The following is a 21,029-nucleotide window of genomic DNA, read 5'->3' as shown; positions in this document are numbered from 1 at the left end:
ATGGTGCGTAACTGGTACCACTCGGATGCAGGGGAGAGAGACTGATTCATGATACACAGTAACCGGGGACGGGGGGACGGGGGGGGGGGGGGGGGGCGTGCAACCTAGTGGAACCCACTGAGAACAGCTGCCAGCCCATCTCTGATCGGACACATATCCGTTCCTCGCATGGAGGATTGGGAGACCGGGGGTAGGTTTGGAAGGAGACGCTTATCACAGTTCAGATCCTTGGATGCTTTGTGACTTTCGCCATGGACACGACTTAGCCCGTTAAAATGACAGCAGCCATTTGAAGGGTCTCATGCTGACCGACCGAGCCAGCCGGGCACCTGTAGCAAGCCACTCCAGAGCAGAACGCTGAAAGCCAATCTGTATGAATTAACAGTAGCAATGACTTGTTTGACCTTGGGCAAGGCTCCTGGTGACTCCACATCCCTGTCTTTAAACTGGAAAGACCGTCCGGGAAAGGGAGCAGGGCCCAGCACAGCGATCCAGGCTGAGGGCCACCCCTGGGTTTCCGTGGGACAGTCCTCAGAAGTGTGAGACTCACCGTCCTGGGCCCCCAGGTTTGGGCTCACACCCTATGTCCCAACAACTGGAGTTTGCTGTGTATGCCACCCCCCAGGGAGCAGGCTGCCAGCGCCCCGGCTCAAGGGGTCTAATTTTAAACACGGGGCTCTGGGCGGACAGATCCTGGCACCTCCAAGATGCGTGCACTAAAAAAAGATGCCCCTGAGGGCAGAGGACAGAGAGAGATGCTCTCCCACCTCCCTCTCTCTCTCCTGCCCCCGAGTCCAGTGAGTGGCTGTCACGGGAGACGGGCAGGACCAGTGCCCGGGGGCAGGTCCAGGTGACCCTGTATCGGCAGCCTCCACACTGTCTGACCCCAGGAATCCCATGGGGTTCAAATAGATCACCCGTGCCCAGCCAGTTGATTCCTAGGGATCTAGTCAGATCTTTCCTTTCATACATGGTCTTCATTTATTTGGAATTTTTTGTTTTACAATTTGTTTATATCAGAATCCCAAGTGAGATCTCTATCTGGTGGCTGGCTGGTATTATCTCCAAATCTCCTTTATTCTATGGATTTCCCTTCATCTATTTAGTTAGTTAGTTAGTTACTTATTTACTTTTTCTCTCTCTCTCTAAATTTATTTGCAGAAAAAATCAAGTTGTTTTATCAGCAGTTTCCCGCGCCTGGCGCTGACTGGCTGCATCCCCAGGTGCCCTCCCCCTGTTCCTCTGTCCTTGTCGTTCCTGCAAGCGGTGGTGGGACGAGGCGCTTGATGGGGTTCAGGTCTGCATTTGGGGTGAGATGACTCCAGGAGCCTCTTCCCTCAGGGGCTCGGCCAAGGCCTCTGTGTAATGGGAGCAGCTGGCTGTCAGTCCATTCATTGGCAGGTGGGGGCCGGGATGAGTCCCTGACTCTAACATTCTTACAATTTCAAGCAGGTATAATCTATAAATAGGACCTTCCCCTCTCCACCCAGCTGATGCCCCCAGTACTGTTGGTCGAGCAAAGATGGACTTAATTATGACCCTTCCCCTGCCTTTAGGAGCTGAATCCGTTTGGTACAGGACCGAGCGCCAGGCCCTCTACACACGGCACAACCTGGGCACCCGCAGGCTTCTCAGCCTCTCCCCCAGCCTCAGCCCCAGCCCAGCCCCACACTCCCTGCTGGAAGCCGCCACAGGCCTTCCCTAAGCAATGCCTGAACTCCTGGCCCCGTGCCACCTCCTGTGCCTGACGTGCCAGTGCCGCCCTGCAGGCTGGCTGTGGGCACGGAATAGGAGAGTTTGGCCATGGGCCTGACACTCCCATCAACCCAGTAAGGGGTCCTCCCTGCTCTCCCTGCCTCACAGCTCCCCTCAGAGTGTACACACACACACACACACACACACACACACACACACATGCTAGGTACACACACACACACACACCTTGGGTACACACACACACACTGGACACACACACTCATGCTGGGTATACACACACACACATGCTGGGTATATACACACACACAGTGGGTACACACACACGCTGGGCACACACACACGCTGGATACACACACACATGCTGGGCGCGCGCGCGCGCGCGCGCACACACACACACACACACACACACTGGGTCCAGGCTCCAGCAGCTCTATTGTTCAGCCACTTCCCCAGCCCCAGGGGATGGCTGGGAACCAGGCCGGCCCTTCCTGCGGGGCTGACGTGAGGGCTGCGGAAGGAACAGCGTGTCTCCAGGTCCCGCTTGGGGCTTTGCATTCCATTCGTGCCCGGGGGCTGCAGGCACGTCAGCACCTCCCCGCCCCCTCCCGCGCCTCCCCCAGCCGCCATGCCGGGTGGGTGCGGTGGGCTGTGCACCTGAGTGAGGAGAAGCCAGGTCCCAGGTGATCGCCCTGAACCTCCTTCACCTCCAGGAGAGAAGAGCGGACTCCTCCGCCCATTCTACAGTGAGGAAAGTGGAGGCCAGAGCTCAGCAAGGACACTAGAGGCAACCGAGGAACTGGGCTGGCGGCTCCAGGCCTGCTCTCTCCCCCACAACACAATACTCCCCTCCCTCCCTGTCCGCCAGGGAGCCAGGGGGCCAGGCGGGCAGCAATCTGGCCGCCAGGAACCAGGGCGATGCCCATGGCCAGGGCTTGCCATCCCCAAAGGGGTGGCCGGAGCAGTGGGGATCCAAGCCAATACTAAGCACCTGCTAGTGTCAGGCCTTGTGCAATGACACTTTCTCATGTAACCCTCAGGGCATTTTGGCCAAATAGGTGTTATTTATCCCAAGTTAAGCGGTCAGAGAGTGACTGAACCCATGTTTTCCTGGGTCCGAAGCCACCCTTTTCTTCCCAGCACCCTAAAATCCGGCCCCAGGGCTCAGCCAGCTGTTCCACAATAGGCACCACCCCTGTGCCTCGGTCTCCCCACCTGTAAACCAGCGGGGAGAGCAGTGCCTACCGCACAGGGCGATGGTGAACAGCCTGGGAGAGGATGCACGTGGCTCAGCTCCGGTCCTTCGCACTAATCTCACAGCTGGAACTGAAAGGCGCTGGCAGGGGCTCGGGGACCGGGCCTCCCGCTCTGCCTGGGTCCGAAGGGGGCCCTGGCTGCCAGACTTTTGTTGCTGAAAACGGGGGCACCTCAGGCAAACTGGGAGGGCTCGTCACCCGCAGGGCTGCTGGTGTTTTCAAAAGCCGATGCTCTTCTCCGAAGGGCAGGAACAGGGCCATGTCCTGCTCCCCGTGCTGGTGAATTTTCCCAGAAGCCCTCGGGCCCCACGCCCTTTGTCCCCGTCTCCCTGCTCTGCCCTTGCAGAGCCAAAGGGAAACCAGACATTCCTAACATGAAAATTTTCCACATCCTTCAGGGCGATCTGGTGCCAGAAATAGTCAGCAGGATCTGGGAGTCAGCCCGGGCCACTAAAAATAGCTCCCCGGGCCCCCTGGAAGGCTTGCGCCATCTCTGCCCCGGGTGGCCTGCCACCCAATAAGCTGCCCGGCCTGGCCAGCACCTTAAATGACCATGCCCTCCGCTGGGCTGGCCGACGGAGGCCAGTGGACACGGAAAAGGCTGCTCCACTCAGCCTCCCGGCCAGCTGTCCGGCCTGCCACCCAAGATGTCCCTTCCCCTGCCCCATGGCAGCCTGCCCCTCCATCCAGGCAAGCCCCGGGCGCTCACACCTGGCCCATCCCGCGAGGGCGCGCCAGGCTCCCTCAGCTGGGGCACAGCTGCTCCGTCCCTGCCCACCTCCGCCTGTGCCCCCAGAACAGCCACACCCGCTCTCACGTCAGGCTTCCGTCTTCACAGCCTGATGCCTCCACATTCTGAAGGCAGTGCTTCGGAATCTTTAGTACCTTCGCCTCCGGTTCTCACAACCCCACCCCACCCCCAAGGTGATTCTTGTCAAACTTGCTTTGTGCTGCTGTACCTGTCATTGGGGGTGGGGAGTGGGGGAATAAAGGTTGGATATGTACTTTCATACTATTTCCAAGGCCCCTATCTGCCTCCCATCAAGTCTGTGAGCACCCAGGGCCCCCAGACAGGGAGGACACCTAGGGAGCAGGTGGGGGCTCCCGATGCCGGCCCGCCTCCTGGCCAGAGCCTCACAGCCTGGTCTGGGTAGCAACAGGCATAAAGGTGCTTTGCCCGGGGAGAGGGCTCAGGGCTGGGGCCGGGACCCCCGGGGGTGACCGCCACGTGGCGCGTGTCCCGGTGCCCGCACCCCACACTAGCCTGCCGCCCGCCTGCTCTCTGTGGGGGAAAGGGAAGTGGAAGAGGGAGTGTGTTTCGGAACCCGCCACCGAGCAACAGGGGCCACATCCTTGTCCCAGAGAAAGCAGAAGGAGAACCACCTGCTGGGGTTGGACAAGACCGAGCTCCGAGGCGGGAAGTGGGGTCCCGGTCAGGCACCCTCATTCATGCTCGGACCCGGGCCAGGTCCTTGCCCCTCGCTCACCCTCAGCTCCACTGGTGGTGGTGAGCACAGGGTGCCTCCCCGACCGGACGACCTGCAGTCCTGCTCACTCACTCATCCCCCAAATGTTTCCTGAGCACCTACTGGGCGGCAGACCTGTGCTGGAGCTGGGGGTGTGAATAAGATCGGCAGGGCCCCTGCCCAGCAACAGATGTTTACAGTGTGTGTGTGGGGGGAGCGGGGGGGCTGGGGAGCAGCAGTAAACCGCTGTTATCCTAGAGCAGAAGCCAGGACCACCCTGGTGGTCTCGCTGCTCAATGAATGGAGAGTGGTGTGGCATCAGTGAGCAAGATGCCAGGGAGGAGAAAAGGCCGCAGGCAGGCCCTCTGGAGGGGAGGGAGCCAGCCTCACAAGGGGGTGAGTGTTGTGGGGGGTGGCAGGGGAGATGAGGGGGGGATTAGAGTTCCAGGCAGAGGTAAAGCTCAGTTTATTGAAATAAAAGAAATCTGTGTGGTTCATTGCAGAGGCTGGGGGAGAGGTGGATGCCGGTAGCGATGTGTGTTGGGCACTGGCCCGTGCTAAACGCCATGTTTACTGGAGTCACTCACGTGACCCTCACAGCTCAGGAAGGTAGTCCTTTTGCTGGGCCGTCGCACAGACGAAGAGCCTGAGTTGAACAGCCCTCCCCTTACCCCCACCCCCACCTCCACCCCCAGGTCACACAGACAGAGGCAGCAACCACCTGAATCTGAACCCCATGGGCCTTGCTCTTAACGTGCTCCTCTGTCAGGGACATGACCAACTGGGCCCAGAGAGGCCACGCAAAGGGCTGACCTTTATTCTGGGTGTGAAAGGAAGACACTGGAAGGTTCTAGGCAGAAGTGTGACTTCATGTATGAGTTGTAAGTAGGTTCCGTTGCAAGAAAAGCCCAGCGTTCACAGTGGTTTAAACAACATGGGAGTGTAGGAATATAGCTTTTTCTTACCCCCAATGCCCATCAGATTCAAGAGAAAGAGAAGGCAACCCACAAACTGGGAGGCAATATCTACACAGGCATATGTGGTAAAGGGTGCTCTCCAACGGACACCGAGAACTCGTAAAACTCGACGATGAGAAAACAGACAACCTGATTTTAAAAAACGGGCAAAGGATCCGGACAGACACCTCACTAAAGAAGATGTAAAGAACAAACAAGCGCATGGAACGATACTCAGCCTCATACGTCATCAGGGAAATGCAAATGAAAACAACAATGAGCTATTGTTCATGCCTATTAACGCGGCCAGAACCCCAGCCCTGACCCCACCCGTGAGTGAGGATGTGAGCGACAGGAACTCCCATTCATCGCTGGTGAGAATGGGACAGCCGCTCTGGAAGACAGCGTGTCAGTTTCTAACAAGAGTAAACACACTCCTACAGTACCATGGGGCACTGCACTCCCTGTTATTTACCCAAAGAAGCTGAAAAAGTATGTTCACGCAAAAACCTGCGTGTGGATGTTTATGGCAGCTTTATTCGTAATCGCCAAAATTTGGAAGCAACCAACGTGTCCTTGGGTAGGTGAATGGAGAAATACACTGTGGCACATCCAGCCAGGAATCACTTTCAGCTCTTAAATGAGCCCGGCCTGTGCGGCCCAGTGGTTGAGCGATGACCTATGATCCAGGAGGTCATGGTTTGATTCCCCGTCAGGGCACATGCCTGGGTTCCGGGCTCGGTCCCCAGTAGGAGGTGTGCAGAAGGCAGCCGATCAGTGGTTCTCTCTCATCATGGGTGTTTCTCTCTCTCTCTTCCTTTCCCTTCCTCTGTGAAATCAATAAAACATTAAAAGGAGAAAGAAATGAGCTGTAAGGTCATGGAAGGACAATGAGGAAAGTTAAGTGCATAATAGGAAGTGAAAGAAGCCAATCTGAAGAGGCTGCACGTTGTATGTTTCCAAGTTTATGACAAGCTAGTGTTTTCCAGTCTTTCTTCCCTGGGAGTCCTGTCCTCGGCCTCCGGGCACCAGTGCCCATACTCTGAAAAGCCCACACAGACGCCGGGCTCTGGCCCATTTGCATATGAGTAGGACACCTGCGGGGACTCCCATGAGGCCTCTTGGAAATTCAGTTCTGGGGCAAGTAGGTCCGGCCTCCAACAAGTCCTGGGGCCTTTCTTCCTTCCGTAAAATCTATTGAACAACAATAAACTGGCTTCAGAACATTGCTCATCACCTTGGGAGCAGGAGTCCTTGCTGTGCCAGACTTCTAGCTCCGGAAAGCTTTTCCACCTATCCTCCCCTCTACTGGCTCCTCCCTGCATCTCCCCATCCCCTGGCCTTGCCCACACCTCCCAGGCTCCCAGGTCACCACACCAAACTCATGGATCGACCCATCAGTCTCCACCACTTGCCAGGAGAGCCATGGTCAGGGGCCGTGTCTTCTCCATGCCTTTGTGTCCAGCGCAGGACCTGGCACCGGTTAGAGCCCAGTAGAGGCTGGTTTCATGACTGGGCTGTGGGCGAGGTCACCTATCTTGACCAGGACCCTCTACCTTAGCCTCTCTAGTGTCATCCACAGTGGATGCCAAACTCCAAACCAGCTGGCTCTGACAACACACACCACCACCACCACAACCACCACCACCACCACCTTGAGACTCTATCAGGCTGGCATAATTCTAGAATGAGGTCTCAAGACAACCTCCAAGTATTTCATTTATTCAACCGTTCAGTTCCCACACTATATGCCAAGCTGTGCCTTGGAGACTAGGGAGCCAGACATTGGAAAGGCATGAACCTGCCCTCAGCGGTTCCCAGTCTGGTGTCCTCTCTACTCCCTCCCTCCCTCCTTCCTCCCCGCCCCCTCACTTCTAGCCTCCCTGCCTCTGCCCCTTCCGTACATACTGATTGGGCAACAACAGACATACAATGACACAGAGTGATGAGTGCCAGGAAGGTGCTGTTGAGCACTCCAAGGGAGAGAACCCCCAACGCTCACTAGAGACCTAGGACATTTCCAGGAGATTCCGCATGGAGATCTAGGCCTCCTCTAGAGGAGAAGCTGTGAGTCACGGGCCCCAAGCGGCCCCACAGACTTCCCCATGAATCAGCCACTGCCCCATTCTCCCCATTACAGGCACACGCATGGGGAATTCTCCTTCCGATAGGAGGGGAAAGTATGGGGGGAAGTGGTGGGAAAATGGGGATCAGAGTGGAGACCCTGAGCGGGTTTACCACCCCTGTCCTTTCCAGAACCTCAGCCCTGACCCCAAGAACGGAGCCCCCGGGTGGCAGGCCTTGGGCCGCCGGACCCTCATGTTGCTTCCTGCTTACAAAGTGTGTTTATACACTTTACTTGCACACGACCGTGTGTTCCTGGAATGTGTCCAAGGGAAATTGCCTCATGTGGAAGGGAAAGAGGTTGGTTGAGCAGAAAAGAATCACTTCCCCCTCGCTGGAGCCCAGGACCTACCCAAAAAAGGGGGACATTGTTCAACATCTTCAAAGTGTTTTCATGGATTCATCACATTTATCGAGCACCCACTTCATGCCAGGCGCTGTACTAAGAGCATGAGATCCCCCCGTGAACAAGACAGACAAGGTTCCTGCCCTCAAGTCTTATATCCGAGTGGGGAAATAGGCCACACACAGACAACTGCCAGTGGTGATCAGTGCCAGGGTGAGAAATAGCGCAGGAAGAAACGGGGGACAGCCACGGCTGGGGCAGGGTGGTCGCTATTTCAGATGGGTTGGTGGTCAGGGAACGGGATGCCCTTTGAACAGAGAGCAGAAGGAAGGTCAGCCCAGGCAGAGGGAAGAGCCTGGGGCCCTGAAGCTAGAGGGAACTTTGCCTGTGCTAGGAGAGCCACGGGGCCAGCTTGGCTGGAAGAGGTGAGTGAGTGGAAGAGTGGCCAAAGGTGTGGTCGGCAAGCTATCAGCAAAACAAGTCAAGTCCGGTCTTATAGCCTCTGTGAGGACGTGGCCTTCTTTCCTGGGTGAGGTGGGAGCCACGGGAGGGTTTTGAGTAGAGGAGAACATGGCCTGATGCGTTAGGAGTTTCACTCTGGGTTTTTAAAAGCCAAACTCCCTTTCTGTCATGGCTGACCACATAATTCAGAACCACCTACGGATGAGGACTAGGAAGGTTGGACCAAATATTTAACAAATATCTCCGTTTGAAGGCTGAAAAGGCAGGAATGATAAAATCAAGACCTAGGAGAAAAAAACCCAGAGAGAGCGCACAGTAGGTGGGGCCTCTTTTCCCCAAAGGGCATCTGCCTTTTGGGTATCTGAAGGGCATCTGAAATAGGAGACTGAAAGGCTAAGAGGTGGAGCAGAGCTTTTAATAGACTCTTGAGTCTAATGGGACAGAAAGTAGAGTTCAGGCACACCAAGAGGGATCTACGACATCTCTAGGGTTTTATGCATATCACCCAAATAAGTAATCCAGACTTGGGGGGGGGGGGGAGGTTGGTAAATCCCCAAGCTTTTAGTTGAACCTCCCTAAAGGATACGGCCAAAGCAGTCATCACAGAGCCTAAAGCCCAACTTCAAGTCCTCTTAAACCATCTCAGTACCTGGTTGGATTAAGGTGACCTGGGATTCCTAGGCCTCTTGCCACCTGCAATAAAGAAAACCCTCTTTAGAAGAGACTAACACCACCTTAAGGCAAATTATCTCTAAAAGTTTTTATATGCAGAGCCTGACAACCAAAAATAACCAGGCATATGAAGGAATGTGTTTTGTTTTATTAAATCATGTTTTAATTTTTAAAAGCAACAGAAAGAATGGGCAATAAATATACACACAAGAGGATCCAGATAGCTATTGGTCACAGACATTAAAAAAACTGTTTAATATAAAAAGGATAGAAATGGAGAAATAACTGAGGATTTTTCTAATGAAAGACATCAAGCCACAGATTCAAAAGCACCACAAATCACAAGCAATATAAATATGAATAAAACTACAGACACATTCATAACGGCTACAGAAAAAATGAAAGACAAAGCAAAAATTCAAAACAGCCAGAAAATAAAAAATATTACCCTCACAGGGACAACACTAAGATAATCAGCTGACTTCTCAAAAGACACAACAGAAGTCAGACAACCTTGGAATGTATCTTCAACGTGGTTTAAAAAAAATTAGGTTGAAACTAGAATACTTTGTCCAGTGAGAACATTTTTTAATAATAAAAGTAAATAAAAACGTGTGTAGGGAAGCAGGAACAGAGAATTTGTCCCATATGCAATGGTCAAATGACAGCTTTGGCCTCTGAGGGGGCCAGTGCAGGAGCAGGGAGGAGGATAGCATGGGCCTATTGTAGCAGACACATGATGGTAGCTGGACCAGAGAGGTCATTTCAGAAGTGATGAGAAGTGGGTATATTTTGAAAATAGTTATGTTTTGAAAATGAACTTGCCTCAATTTGCAACTAAGTTAAATATAGGTTATGAGAAAATGGGGAGAGTGAATGATATCTTTAAAGTTTTTTGCCTGAGTTAATGGAAGGATGAAATAGCTGTTAACAACGGTGGGAAGGCCGCAGGAGGTGGTTTGGGGGTAAATGAAAGATTTTGGAATTGCCAAATTTGGAAGTTTATTGGAACAACAAATGGATATGTCAAGGAGGCTATTTGGATATACAAGTCTGTAGTTAGGGGAGAGGTTTGGGCTAGAGAATAAAATTTGATAGCTTCAATATATATATGTCCTTTTTTGCATTTTTCCCTTATCATGGTGATGATAAAATCATCAACATTTATTGTTTACTGCGTGTGGAATACTGTGCAAAAACACTTATGTACATTATTTCATTTAATCTTTTTTTAAAAATTTAAATTCTTTATTGTTTAAAGTATTACATGAGTCTCCTTTTTCCGCCATTGACCTCTCCCCGGCCGCTCCCACCCCGGCCGCAGCACATGCCCTCACCCCCCTACTGTCTGTGTCCATGGGTTATGCTCATTACTTCATTTAATCTTGACTGCTATCTAAAGCAAATACTTTCAGCACTCTCTTTTGAAAGCTGTGAAAACAGAGGCTTTGAAAGGAGAAGGGATCCATCCAGATCACACGGATCTTAGTTGTCTATCAGTTTTGTCCCAGGCACTTGGAACAAGATCCCAGGCTGTCTTTGTATGATTGGAACATCCACTGAGCACCTTCTAGGGGATTATGGCTTGTCTTTTATTCGGAAGGCATGCATACGCACCTGCTGCTCACCAAGCCCTGGGCGGAGTCCCAGGGGCTCAGAGATGCCTGAAGGGGGATGCTGGCTCTGAGAGCCTCACAAACAGGCGGCCAGCAGCAGTCACACACTCACAGCCACCGGGCTGGAGCACAGCCAGGCTGCAGCTCTTGTGTTTGGCCCCCACACACTTTCTGAAATCAGGAGGTTTTAAATAAAAACGCAAATTCCCGGCTTCTTTTAAAAATAGGTTGGCCTGGCAACGCTGGGCTTACGTTTCCACTTTGAATGGCAGCTTCCCTGGGGTGAACTTCCTTGGTCTCCAGTGGCTCAGTTCTCCATGAGGTGACCTGGTTGGTCCAGGAGATGGTTGACTTTCATACCCTCAGGTTCGGCAGTGGGATGTAGCTAGAAGCACAGACAAGGAAGTCTTAATGGTCAACCAAGGCTTCACTGATTGACTCATAGTTAAGCCACAGGAACAGCGTGTACAAACGTAAGGGTAGCAAGAAAGAGCATATTGTACTCTGACCACGGCAAGTCTCAACGTGCGTGAAGGACAGCCGTGGTGACAGGGAGAATGATGCTGGGAATGACAGAGTGGTCACATCCTGGAAGGCCGTGGAGTACGTGCCTGAGTGGATCTGGTCTGGAGCGTGTAACAAGTTCACAGAAACACACACGCACACACACACACGCACACACAGAGGCTGGAAGAGGTATATGTTGAGTGTTTTGCAAATCAAAGGTCCACATTCGTTGAATGAATGAATATATGAATACATGAATGAATGCACAAAGAATGAAGGAGGAGGCAGCCAACCACAAGCGTCCATTGGTGGCAGCCTTGATGAAGCTTTTACACCTGAATGTGGCCGTGTGGTACACAACAAAGGATTGCCAGAGTGGCCGTGAAGGGTGGGCTGGTGGGTGGGTGTCTGTGATAGGCCGTTTGTGGATGGAGCAGTCGCCTCCCCATGACACCAACCCACCTTCCGAAGGTGCAGGACCCCAGCTGCCCTTTCCCAGAAAGTGTCTTATTTCCTCTCCCTTCTGTCTCCCTGAACCAGCCCGGAGGAAGCACAGACATTCCAGAGCCTTCCCAGGCGTGGGTGAGGAGGGGGCTTAGCACTGACCGTGGGCAGGAGAGGACAGATGGTTGCTTCAGGCGCCTCTTACAGAAAACTGAGGCCCAGACAGGAGCACACCTTGCAGTCCATGGGGCAGGGCTGGTGGTCTCCAAACAAAGGCTACTACCCAGCACAGCTCGGCCCCACAGCAGTGCAGGCCTGGGTGTGCCTGGGTGTGTGTCAGGACGGGGAGCAGGATAACCCACTTCTGGGGGGGGGGGGGGCCACTGTTGCTCCAGTGACAGAATGGGGACCAGCTGAGTCACAAGAGGACAAGGAGCCTTTCCAAGCCTCTCTGATGTGCTCAGAGGCGACCTCCTTTCATTTAATCCTTCAAGAGCCTTGAAAGGCCAGAGGTCATTGACCCATGTTTAAACTGAGGTTTAAAGAGCTGGGTAACTTACAGTAAGTCACACAGCTGAGACGTGGCAGTGGCAGGACTTGAACTGAGGAGTTCTTGGACTCAGGTCTAGCTGACCCCGAGTCAAGTGCTCTACCCACCAACCCACAAAGATCCCTGCCATGCCCCAGGTCTTTGCCGCCTGCCTCACCTGGATCCCTCTTCCCGAGCCCCCCACATTGGCCCCAGCGGGGGGGCAGCTCAGCTGGTTGGATCGTCCTCCCTCTAGGGCCAAGCTTGGGGATTTGGGCACATACAGCGAATACAGAAATAAGTGGAACAACAAATCGATGTCTCCCTCTCTCCCCCTTCCTCTCTAAGATCCATCCATCAATCAATACACTTTAAAAATAAAGAGCCCCCCTCCGCTTTTATTATCCCACCTTTAGAGTCTTCATCCTTGTTTCTTGACTCATTTAGATGCCCTCCCCACCCCAAGGTTAGCCACTAGAGTGGGAACTTTGCATTGCACTTAGGCATCCCTGGGCCTGTATAGAAAGTCAGCCAGTATTTGATGAATGAATGGATGAGTGAATGAACGGGCTGATGTTCAGCTTCCAAAGCCACAGTCGGGTGAAGGGTGGGGGCTTCCAGGCATGTTCCTTAGCAGACCAGTTGTTCACTGCGGACCCTTTGTTCTCAGAAGAGAGGGGCGCAGACGCCGTCTGGCCCCAGAGGCTGTTCTCCCCCAGACCTGCCCTGCAGAGTCCCGGGGAAGCCCCCAGAGGTGGGAAGGCCTCCCACCTGCTCTCCAGAATGCGACCTGCAGAGAAAAGCAGCGCGGGTGACGGGACCCACAGGCGGGGGGTGGGGGTGGGGGCGGGGGGGGCAGCCGGGGCGCGGGGCGGGGCGGCCGCTCGCCGCTTTGTTTGCCTCTGTGTATGGCAACCAGAAACCACCGCGGCCAGCACTTCTGCAGAACCCGTCCTCCCGGCATTTTAATCTCCTAAACTGATTTGTCAGCACCGGGAAGTGACATGACAGCTTTCCTCACGAAAGGGAAACTCCTCCGCGTTACCATGGGGATGGAACCCACTGGATAATCACAGATCTATATCATCTTAAAGGTGTACACACAAGGATGGCATCCTCCGGGGGCGGGCGGGAGGGAAATGGACGCCGGAGGCTGCAAGTTCAAGGCAAATTAGCCCCTGATTTGCAAAATTCCAAGGAAAGGAGAGGGTGCTGTGTAGGCGTTTGGGGTTGGAATTATCCTAATGGGATAATGGGCGCCTGGAAACCACAGAAAAGCATTTTGCATTGATGCATTTTCCATGGCCTAGAATTTGAGGGCTGAGAGGAGCTTTACCTATTAGATCCAGGGCATCCTGGTCATTTTATGGGGAGGAAAACTGAGACCCGCGGTGGCAGCAGCTCACTAGGAGTTGGGAAAGGGTCTAGGTTATGGGTGGGCAACCCCTGGCACGTGTGCCAAACATGGCACGCCAGTAACTTTTGCTGGCACGCGAAACCCTCTCTTATAATCTTCCATTTACAATTTTTTTCTTAATATCGACTTTTTTATTTTTCAGATAAATTCAGTGTAGGTTCATCTTAGATAAATAAGTAATTTTACATAACAAGTTATCTTAAAGACCATAGACATGGATTGACGAGAGGGGGAAGAGCACTTTCTATGCCTCTGCCTTAACTCTCCCTGCCTTCCTAGATCCGACCAGTGTTTTGGTTTCATCCACATACGCTTGTGAATCTTTGTTCTCAGCGATGAATTTTGTTAAGTCTCCTAATAGGAGTAGCCTGACGGATGAAAGGAGTAGCTCGTGCATATCTCTGAAGGTCACGAAATATAAACCTGATGTAAAATCTCTGTCATCAGTGATGCAGCAGCAGAAGTCCCACTGATCATATCACACGGAGTCATAAAGTTTCCTGTCGGATGTTGTGCCCAGATTTCAAAGTTCCCAAGACCCCCCAGGGAGCCAGTCAGTCCGATGCAAAAGCAAAGAGTCATTTACTTCAAACCTAGGTTTGGCTCCCCTGCCACACTCACCGATGCAACGGTAAGCTCCAGTGGCCGAGAGAGAGAGACGCCTGTTGGGACCGGGGGTTTTAAAGGGGGGTGGAGTGAGGGCAGGAGAGGGGACTGTGGGCCCCGCTGATTGGCCAGGCGCAAGTCGGTCATAGTGATGGCGTGCACTTCCCTTGATTATTATTGGTTAGTCCAGAGAAATCCTGGGTGTGGCTAGCAGCGGCTTCTTCCCGTGAGGAAGCACATGGTACCGTCCCAAAATGGAGGACCCAAGGCAAGATGGAGGGCGCACGTGGCTCTGTCCCAAGATGGAGGACCCAAGGCAAGATGGAGGGCGCAGTCCTTGTCCGGCTCCTGCCGCTCGAACTCGCCACAAGGCAGGATGGCCCTCCCGCACAGCCCCCGCAGCTGGCCTGCGGGCAGACTGGGACTCCAGCGCGTCTGGGCGGCACAGGCCCAGCAAACGGGGTGCGGCCGGTGGAGCGGCCCAGCTCTGGAGGAGCGGCATCCGCTCGGAGCAGGCCCGGCCATGGGGCCGGTGCACTGCAGCATGGCGGCCTCCCCGAGCTAGGGCACGCGCCCCACTCCGCTGCCGCCGCTGCTGCACTGGGCCCGGTCCGGGGGGCAGCGGGCGGGCGGCAGCCCACGCCGGGCTCCCGCCGTGGGCTGGGGAGCCAATGCCCCCCCCATGGGGCCCAGCGGCTGGCCCACGCAGGCCCCGGTCCCCCCCGACCGGGCCCCAAGGGCCGCATGGACCCCCGGCCCCAGCGCGGGCAAGCGGGGAGCCGACCACGGGGGAAGGGAGGGAAGAGCCAGGCGGTGAGGCCTTCCGCTCCCATGACCTCCCCCGCGGTCGGTCGCCGCCCGGCCCCACCCCTCGGCCCGCCGCCGGCCACCACGCAGCCGGCCCGGACACTCGGACCCGCTCTGAGGAGGCCGGCGGCCGCGGAGGGATCCCAGAGCCCAGCGGCCAGACTCCTCCTCCCGCACCGCCCGGAGAGGCGGGCGGCGCGCCTTTCATCGGACTATCAGTGTACATGTATACACTAAAAATAAATGTATTTTTCATCATCATATACTGTGTTTTTGTTGCTCGAATGAATTTTATTATTTCTTGAAGGTTCTTCACATATGTACAGCTTAAGAGATATCAAGTAGGCGTCACATGTTCTCAAAAAATTAGGGTTGGCACGCAAAAGAATTTTGAGTCAGAGATTTTGCTGGTTTTGGCACGCACTCACAAAAAGGTTGCCCACCCCTGGTCTAGATGTTTCTGCAGGGTCCACTCCTCGCCACAGACTTACATTCATGAGGCCTCCTCCTCCTCCTCACAAGGGAGCTGGCTTTATCATCTTCATTTTACAGATGAGAAAACAGGCCCAAATGCATAAATAGATGTCCCACCGCAAGTTACATGTGAAGACCAGGGTGATGTCTGGTTGGCTACAAAGCTCATCTTTCCCTTCTCCCTTAAGCTGCTTCTGGACAGAACTAGGACATGGGTCCCCAGTCTTCTCACAGACCCACGTTCCAATCTCTGCAATACCCTGTACTTGCTGTACGACCTTGAGCTAGAATTCAAGGGCTGTCCTCCCCCTCTCTGAGCCTCAGCTTCCTCCTCTGTACAGTGGGTGCTGCTGTGAAAGGTTTCATGGAGAGGTGTGCAAAGCAGTTAGGTGGGCGCACAGCACCAGCTCTAAAATCGACAGCTCTGTTATCACATGATCAGTATTAAATGATTGAGTTGTCTCTATTGCAATCTTCCATTGAGAAGCAAACGTTTTAATAATATGAGCATCCCCCCCCCACACACACACACACACTGAGGTACATTTTCCCCCTAAGAAAAGCCTGAAGACCGGGAATCAGATATACCGGGAAGGGGGCTGTCACCCCAGCTCTCCTGGGTGGTGGGAGGTGAGTGGCTTGTGCGGGGAGAAGAGAGGGGACTGCTTTCACTGGAGGCTCCCTGAGGCGGCCGCTGTATTTTTCCACTGCATGGATCACAGTGGAGATTAATTTGGGTCTAACCAGCGCCTGCCAAGCAGAAAGTGATGGCCCGAGCCCACGGGGAAGTCAGCCATGGCATCTGCCACAGACTCAGAGCCGCTGGTATATTTCCACGAAGGGACAGATTGGCAATAGTAAATGTCTAGAGTTTGATAACAACACTGGATAAGGTTTGTTTTGAAAGGCGTGAACACACTTGAAATCGGAAGCCCAGCCGAGGAAATGAGCCTGCCAGCCCAGAGTAAGTTCTTAGAACTTCAGAGAACACAGGGCTCTCTCAGGCCCTGGGAATCGGGTGGCAGGTGGTAAACTGATGGGGAAAGGTCCAGGTGGGCTGCACCCGGACCGCTGCCCAGGGGGCTACTGGACAAGTCGAGGCAGATGTTTCCTTCCCCGTTTCCTACAACGCTTGGTGCAGAAACAAGTGGTGGGGGCAGGAGCTAAGGGGTCAGTGAGCCGGGGGGTTCGCTGCTATTTCATTCAACATTATAGACGGGATCATGGGTTAGTGGTTGATTACGCCTTCTCTGTTTTGGCCTGTTTGGCAAGAGAGAGTGAAAAGCCAGAATGTTGCCCTAGAGCACGTTGGATTTAATAGCCTGGCTCCTTCAGCAAAATTATGAAATCAGAGAAGCAAGTGACCTGGAGGCAGCCACCGAACATGCTATGTTCCCAGGCTGGGGCTCCGGGTGGATAGGCTCCAAAGCAGTGGTTCTCAACCTTCCTAATGCCGTGACCCTTTAATACAGTTCCTCATGTTGTGGTGACCCCCAACCATAAAATTATTTTCGTTGCTACTTCATAACTGTAATTTTGCTAGTTATGAATCGTCATGTAAGTATCTGATATGCTATATGTGTTTTCCCACGGTTGCGACCCACAGGTTGAGAACCGCTGCTCCAAAGCCTTCATGATGGTCAGGTGAAGGTGGGGGGCGGGGAGGGGGGGAATGGGGGAGGGGGAGGGGAGGGAACTTCAGGTCCTTTGTTTATGCTGTATTTGCTTACAGTGCTTGGGTTTTTAACCATCAGAGGTATTATTTTCACAATAAAGGTCTTTTCAAAGGCAAAACAAGAGCATGTGAGAGGTAACTGCGAAGCACATGGACTTAGAAACCAAAACAGAAGCAGGCCCAGTTCCGACTCCTGCCCCTTCGCGAGGCTGGGTCTCGGTGTCTTTGCAAACGATTGGCTGCTTTGTTTTGCAGGGAGCACACGCTGCCTTGCATGTAGCAGGGACACATTTATTTATGTGAAGTGTTTGGAAAACTACCACCCTCATAACCAGCACAGCCTGAGAGAAGGGAGGCCTGGCATATTATCTCGGAGAAGGTAGTAAATGAGAAAGCAGCCCCTCTCTTTTTAGCGCTGGCTCTGGGGACACAGGCCCCCTGGGTGGCACGGTAGGGGATCTATGGAGGGACACTGGAACCCAAGGTTAACACAAATCAGCTACAGCACCTGGTTTTTCCTGATCCATCCCACTTCTCTACCCACCTGACAACTCCTGCATCTCGTGGGACTGAGGCCACCAAGGAGTGTGGCATCAGATCCTCACGTGCATTCCGGAGGCCCTTGCTGCTGCACCCCTATTTCTTCACTAGGGATCGGGGGCTGCCCAAGAAAGCAAGCATCTGAGAGTTCAATAGAAATGCCATAATTTATTCTGTTGTATAAAAAAAAGTCATCCTTATGTAACAAAATGTCTTCTCAGAAGAAGAAATATATTATTTCAGGTCATAAATAATCAGCAAACAGACAACTGTTGGCAACTAAAAACAGCAACACTGGCGCCTCCTTCCGCCAGTGCTGAGAACAAACCTGCTCAGGCTGTATTTACAGGACGTGACAGTACTCAACACAAAAACTGAGGTATTTGGTTCTTCTAGGAGGCGACACTGACCTTTGTGAAGGCGGGCCGCCCGCACAAAAATAAATAAGGTATATTCGCATATGCATGTGTCGTCGGGAATGGTAACACTGGTACGTATGTCAAGCATGAAGTGTGTACAGAAAAACGGGGGCAAGCGAAAAGAATCGGCTCGCACGCGGAGTCCTTTCCCTTCTGCCCCTCTTTGTCAGGGGGACGCGAGGTACCCACTCGACGTTGGTCCCGAATGTGCCGAGTCCAGCGAACGCCTTGATGCTCAGCCATCACTGTGGCTGCTTGGGAACCCAGTGGAACTCGGGGGAAATTAATAAATAAGTAAGGACCAGCCCTCAGGAGCCCCTCCCTGGAGTGACTGCATTTTCTCTCAAGGGGGAGCCTGGAGTCCCCGCCTCCCGTGGCCTTTCAGCAGCTGGGAGAGGTCGTAATGGGGCTCTGAAGGTAGCTCAGCGCACTGTTCGTGGAGTGGACCGGGATGGAGACGGGGAAGTTGAAGACGGTGGTGGTGGAGGCGCCCCGGTCCAGCACGGACATGGCGGGGCTCCCCGCCTCTGCTGAGCAGTGGGGGGCCAGGACCTGGGACTCAAACTGCAGCAGCTGGCCCATGAAGCTGAAGTTGGGGGAGATGATGCTTCTCCGCTGCTTCACAAACTCAAAGGCCTCGTCCAGCTTGACCCGGTTAGTCCGCATGAGGTACGCGAGGCAGATGGTGGCCGAGCGGGAAATGCCCGCCTGGCAGTGGACAAACACCCTCCCTCCGGCGTTCTTGATGGAGTCTGCAAAACAAAGGGGGGCTGGTTACCCGAGAGCTCGCGAGCGCGGCCCTGGCCCCAGGCACCGGGTGTGTAAGAAACATCATGCGTGTCCTGTGCAGAGATGCTTAACATCGACTCGTGCATCACCAAGACACTGTTCGTGGAGGCCATGAAGCCACTGTGCGAAGCACAGGGTTAAACCTAGACTGGCCACCCACTGACCAAATGGATGTTGGGCAGATCAACTCAACTTTCTAAGCCTCAGGCTTGCTCGTTTGAAAAGAGGGACATCAAACCCGTCTGTCTGCAGGATGTTACCCACACCAGGCTGCTATGTACTGTCTGGAGGAAGGCGTAGAAGAACGTCACTCGGGTCCTTGCCACAGTGTTTGGGTTCCGTGGCTAAGCTGGGGGAGGGAGGAAGCAGTCTCAGGCATCCGCTCCATTTACCTATGAAGTCAATGGCCTCGTTGAACCAGGAGCTGATGTCCGCCTTGTGGTTGTCCTCCACTGGGATGCTTTTGTATTGGTAGTGACCCTCGAAATGGTTGGGACAATTGGCGGAGACGTTGATCAAGGCAGTGATGCCCAAGGCATCCAGCATGTCCTTGCGGGAAGCATGATAGGCACTGCCCAGGTACAGAAAGGGCAGGATCTCCACTGGGCCACCCTGGAATCCAAAAATATCCAACACTTGTCAAGCTTTGCTCAAAGTCAATGCCGGTGCCCACACCCACAGACCTCCCTGCTGTCAGTGTCAGACACTGGGTGAACTCTCTGAGCGCTGCTGTTGGGGTATAAATAAGTAGGGACGAAACCCATTTGCCTGGGCAAGGCCAGTGGTCATTCCTGTGGTGCCAGTCTTAGAGGCTCAGCTCATCAGCGCACGCGGGATAAATAATACCCCCTCCGTCCTAAACAACAATGCAGGTCACTTTCTATATTCTCACTAGCACTACCCTCCCAGGCCTGTCAGCTGTCCCTTCTCCCCTCTGGCATGGCCCCCTACTGACCTGATCGTAGAGTGGGGTGCTGCAGGAACTGCACCCCGAGTCGGCGCTGTCAGGGACGTTAGTACTCAGGGGAAGGCTGAGCCCCATGGGGGTCGACTGTTTGCTGCACAGCTCCGGGCAGGAAGCTGAAAACGCTTCATATCCTCCTGGGAACACAGAGAGACATTTTCCCCATTAGCACCGCTGGGATAGGGCCCTTCACACCACTCCCCCACCCACCAGCGCTGGAAGTTTACCCCGAATCTTTGTTCTGGCGCCAAACAAAGCCAAGGACGAGCCCCCAGAAAACTGCTCCAGCTGGGGCGGGAGCGGAGGGCCAGTCCTCCTCCAACCACCCCCCACCCCCACGCCCGCCCCGGCAGGGCCCCGAGTCTCCCCGAGGCCGTACCTTTGAGGAAGAAGACTTGCGCGGCGGCGCGCGCCTCGCGGCTGAGCGCGCCCGCGGCCAGGGCCAGGGTGCCGTCGCGCTTGGCGGCGTCCAGGGCGGCGCTGCGCTCGTCCAGCAGCACCACGGCGTGGTAGGCGCCGGCCAGCAGGCGGCCGCGCAGCTCGGCGTTCGGCACGATGTGCTCCAGGCCCATGGCGCCCTTGGCGCGGCGCCGCACGATGGTGCTGAAGCGCACGTTGACCGAGCCGGCGATGTGGCCGGCGTTGAAGGCGAAGAAGGAGCGGCAGTCCAGCAGCAGGCACTGCGCCGCGCGCTCCCGCAGCAGCGCCCGCAGGTCCCCGGCGTCCAGCGAGCCCACCTCCATGACCATGGCCAGCCCCAGCGCCCCCAGCGTGCGGGTCTTCCTGTGCTCTTTGTCCTCGGGAGCCAAGGGCGGGGAGGCGGCGGCTTTCGGGGTGAAGTCCGACCCTGGCGACTCTCTTGGCGCGGCACCCGACACTGCCTTTGGACTGAGCGCGGGGCTGTGGCGCGGGTTTCTGGGTGCTGCCGCCCCTAGTTCCTGCCCCTCTAGTCCGCTCGTACCTCCTGCCCGAGTGTCCGCGGCGAGCGGGGCCCGCGGGAGAGCTTTATATCTCGCAGCCCCTGGGCGGAGCCGAGCGAGCGCGGAGGGGGAGGGGGGTTTGTTTATTTGAATGGGCGTCACGTGACCTGGCGGTGACGTCACCGCCCTGCCCAGCTTGGCGCCGGCGGAGCCAGAGGCGAAGACGTCATCGGCCTCGGAGCGAGATCCGCTGGCTGCGCGCTGGCTCGGGCCCCGGCCCCCCGCCCCCCGCCCGCCGCCGGCCCGCTCCCGGCGGGTCCCCGGGGA

At 54.8% G+C, this 21,029-nt stretch overlaps 1 protein-coding gene across 1 annotated transcript; it reads right to left on the bottom strand.

Annotated features, from left to right (window-relative positions):
* Positions 1-17,758: 17,758 nt before the first annotated feature.
* Positions 17,759-20,786, bottom strand: DUSP1 (dual specificity phosphatase 1). The gene is made up of 4 exons (XM_036313637.1): positions 20,162-20,786; positions 19,774-19,919; positions 19,211-19,430; positions 17,759-18,781 (listed from the first exon to the last, which is right to left on the bottom strand). The coding sequence occupies exons 1-4, from the start codon at positions 20,529-20,531 to the stop codon at positions 18,411-18,413; spliced, it is 1,107 nt and encodes a 368-aa protein (XP_036169530.1). The 5' UTR covers positions 20,532-20,786; the 3' UTR covers positions 17,759-18,410.
* Between the last annotated feature and the right edge of the window lie 243 nt (positions 20,787-21,029).

This window comes from Myotis myotis, unplaced genomic scaffold (genome assembly GCF_014108235.1).
Source record: "Myotis myotis isolate mMyoMyo1 unplaced genomic scaffold, mMyoMyo1.p scaffold_m19_p_6, whole genome shotgun sequence".
In the NCBI taxonomy this organism is placed as follows: domain Eukaryota; kingdom Metazoa; phylum Chordata; class Mammalia; order Chiroptera; family Vespertilionidae; genus Myotis; species Myotis myotis.
This window is presented reverse-complemented; position numbering and strand designations above follow the sequence as displayed.

Coding starts and splice junctions, on each gene's coding strand:
- DUSP1 (XM_036313637.1), bottom strand. CDS start 20,531: ATGGTCATGGAGGTGGGCTCGCTGGACGCCGGGGACCTGCGGGCGCTG. Junction 19,920..20,161: donor GCAAGTCTTCTTCCTCAAAG/GTACGGCCTCGG, acceptor CTGTGTTCCCAG/GAGGATATGAAGCGTTTTCA. Junction 18,782..19,210: donor CGAGGCCATTGACTTCATAG/GTAAATGGAGCG, acceptor TTTGTTTTGCAG/ACTCCATCAAGAACGCCGGA.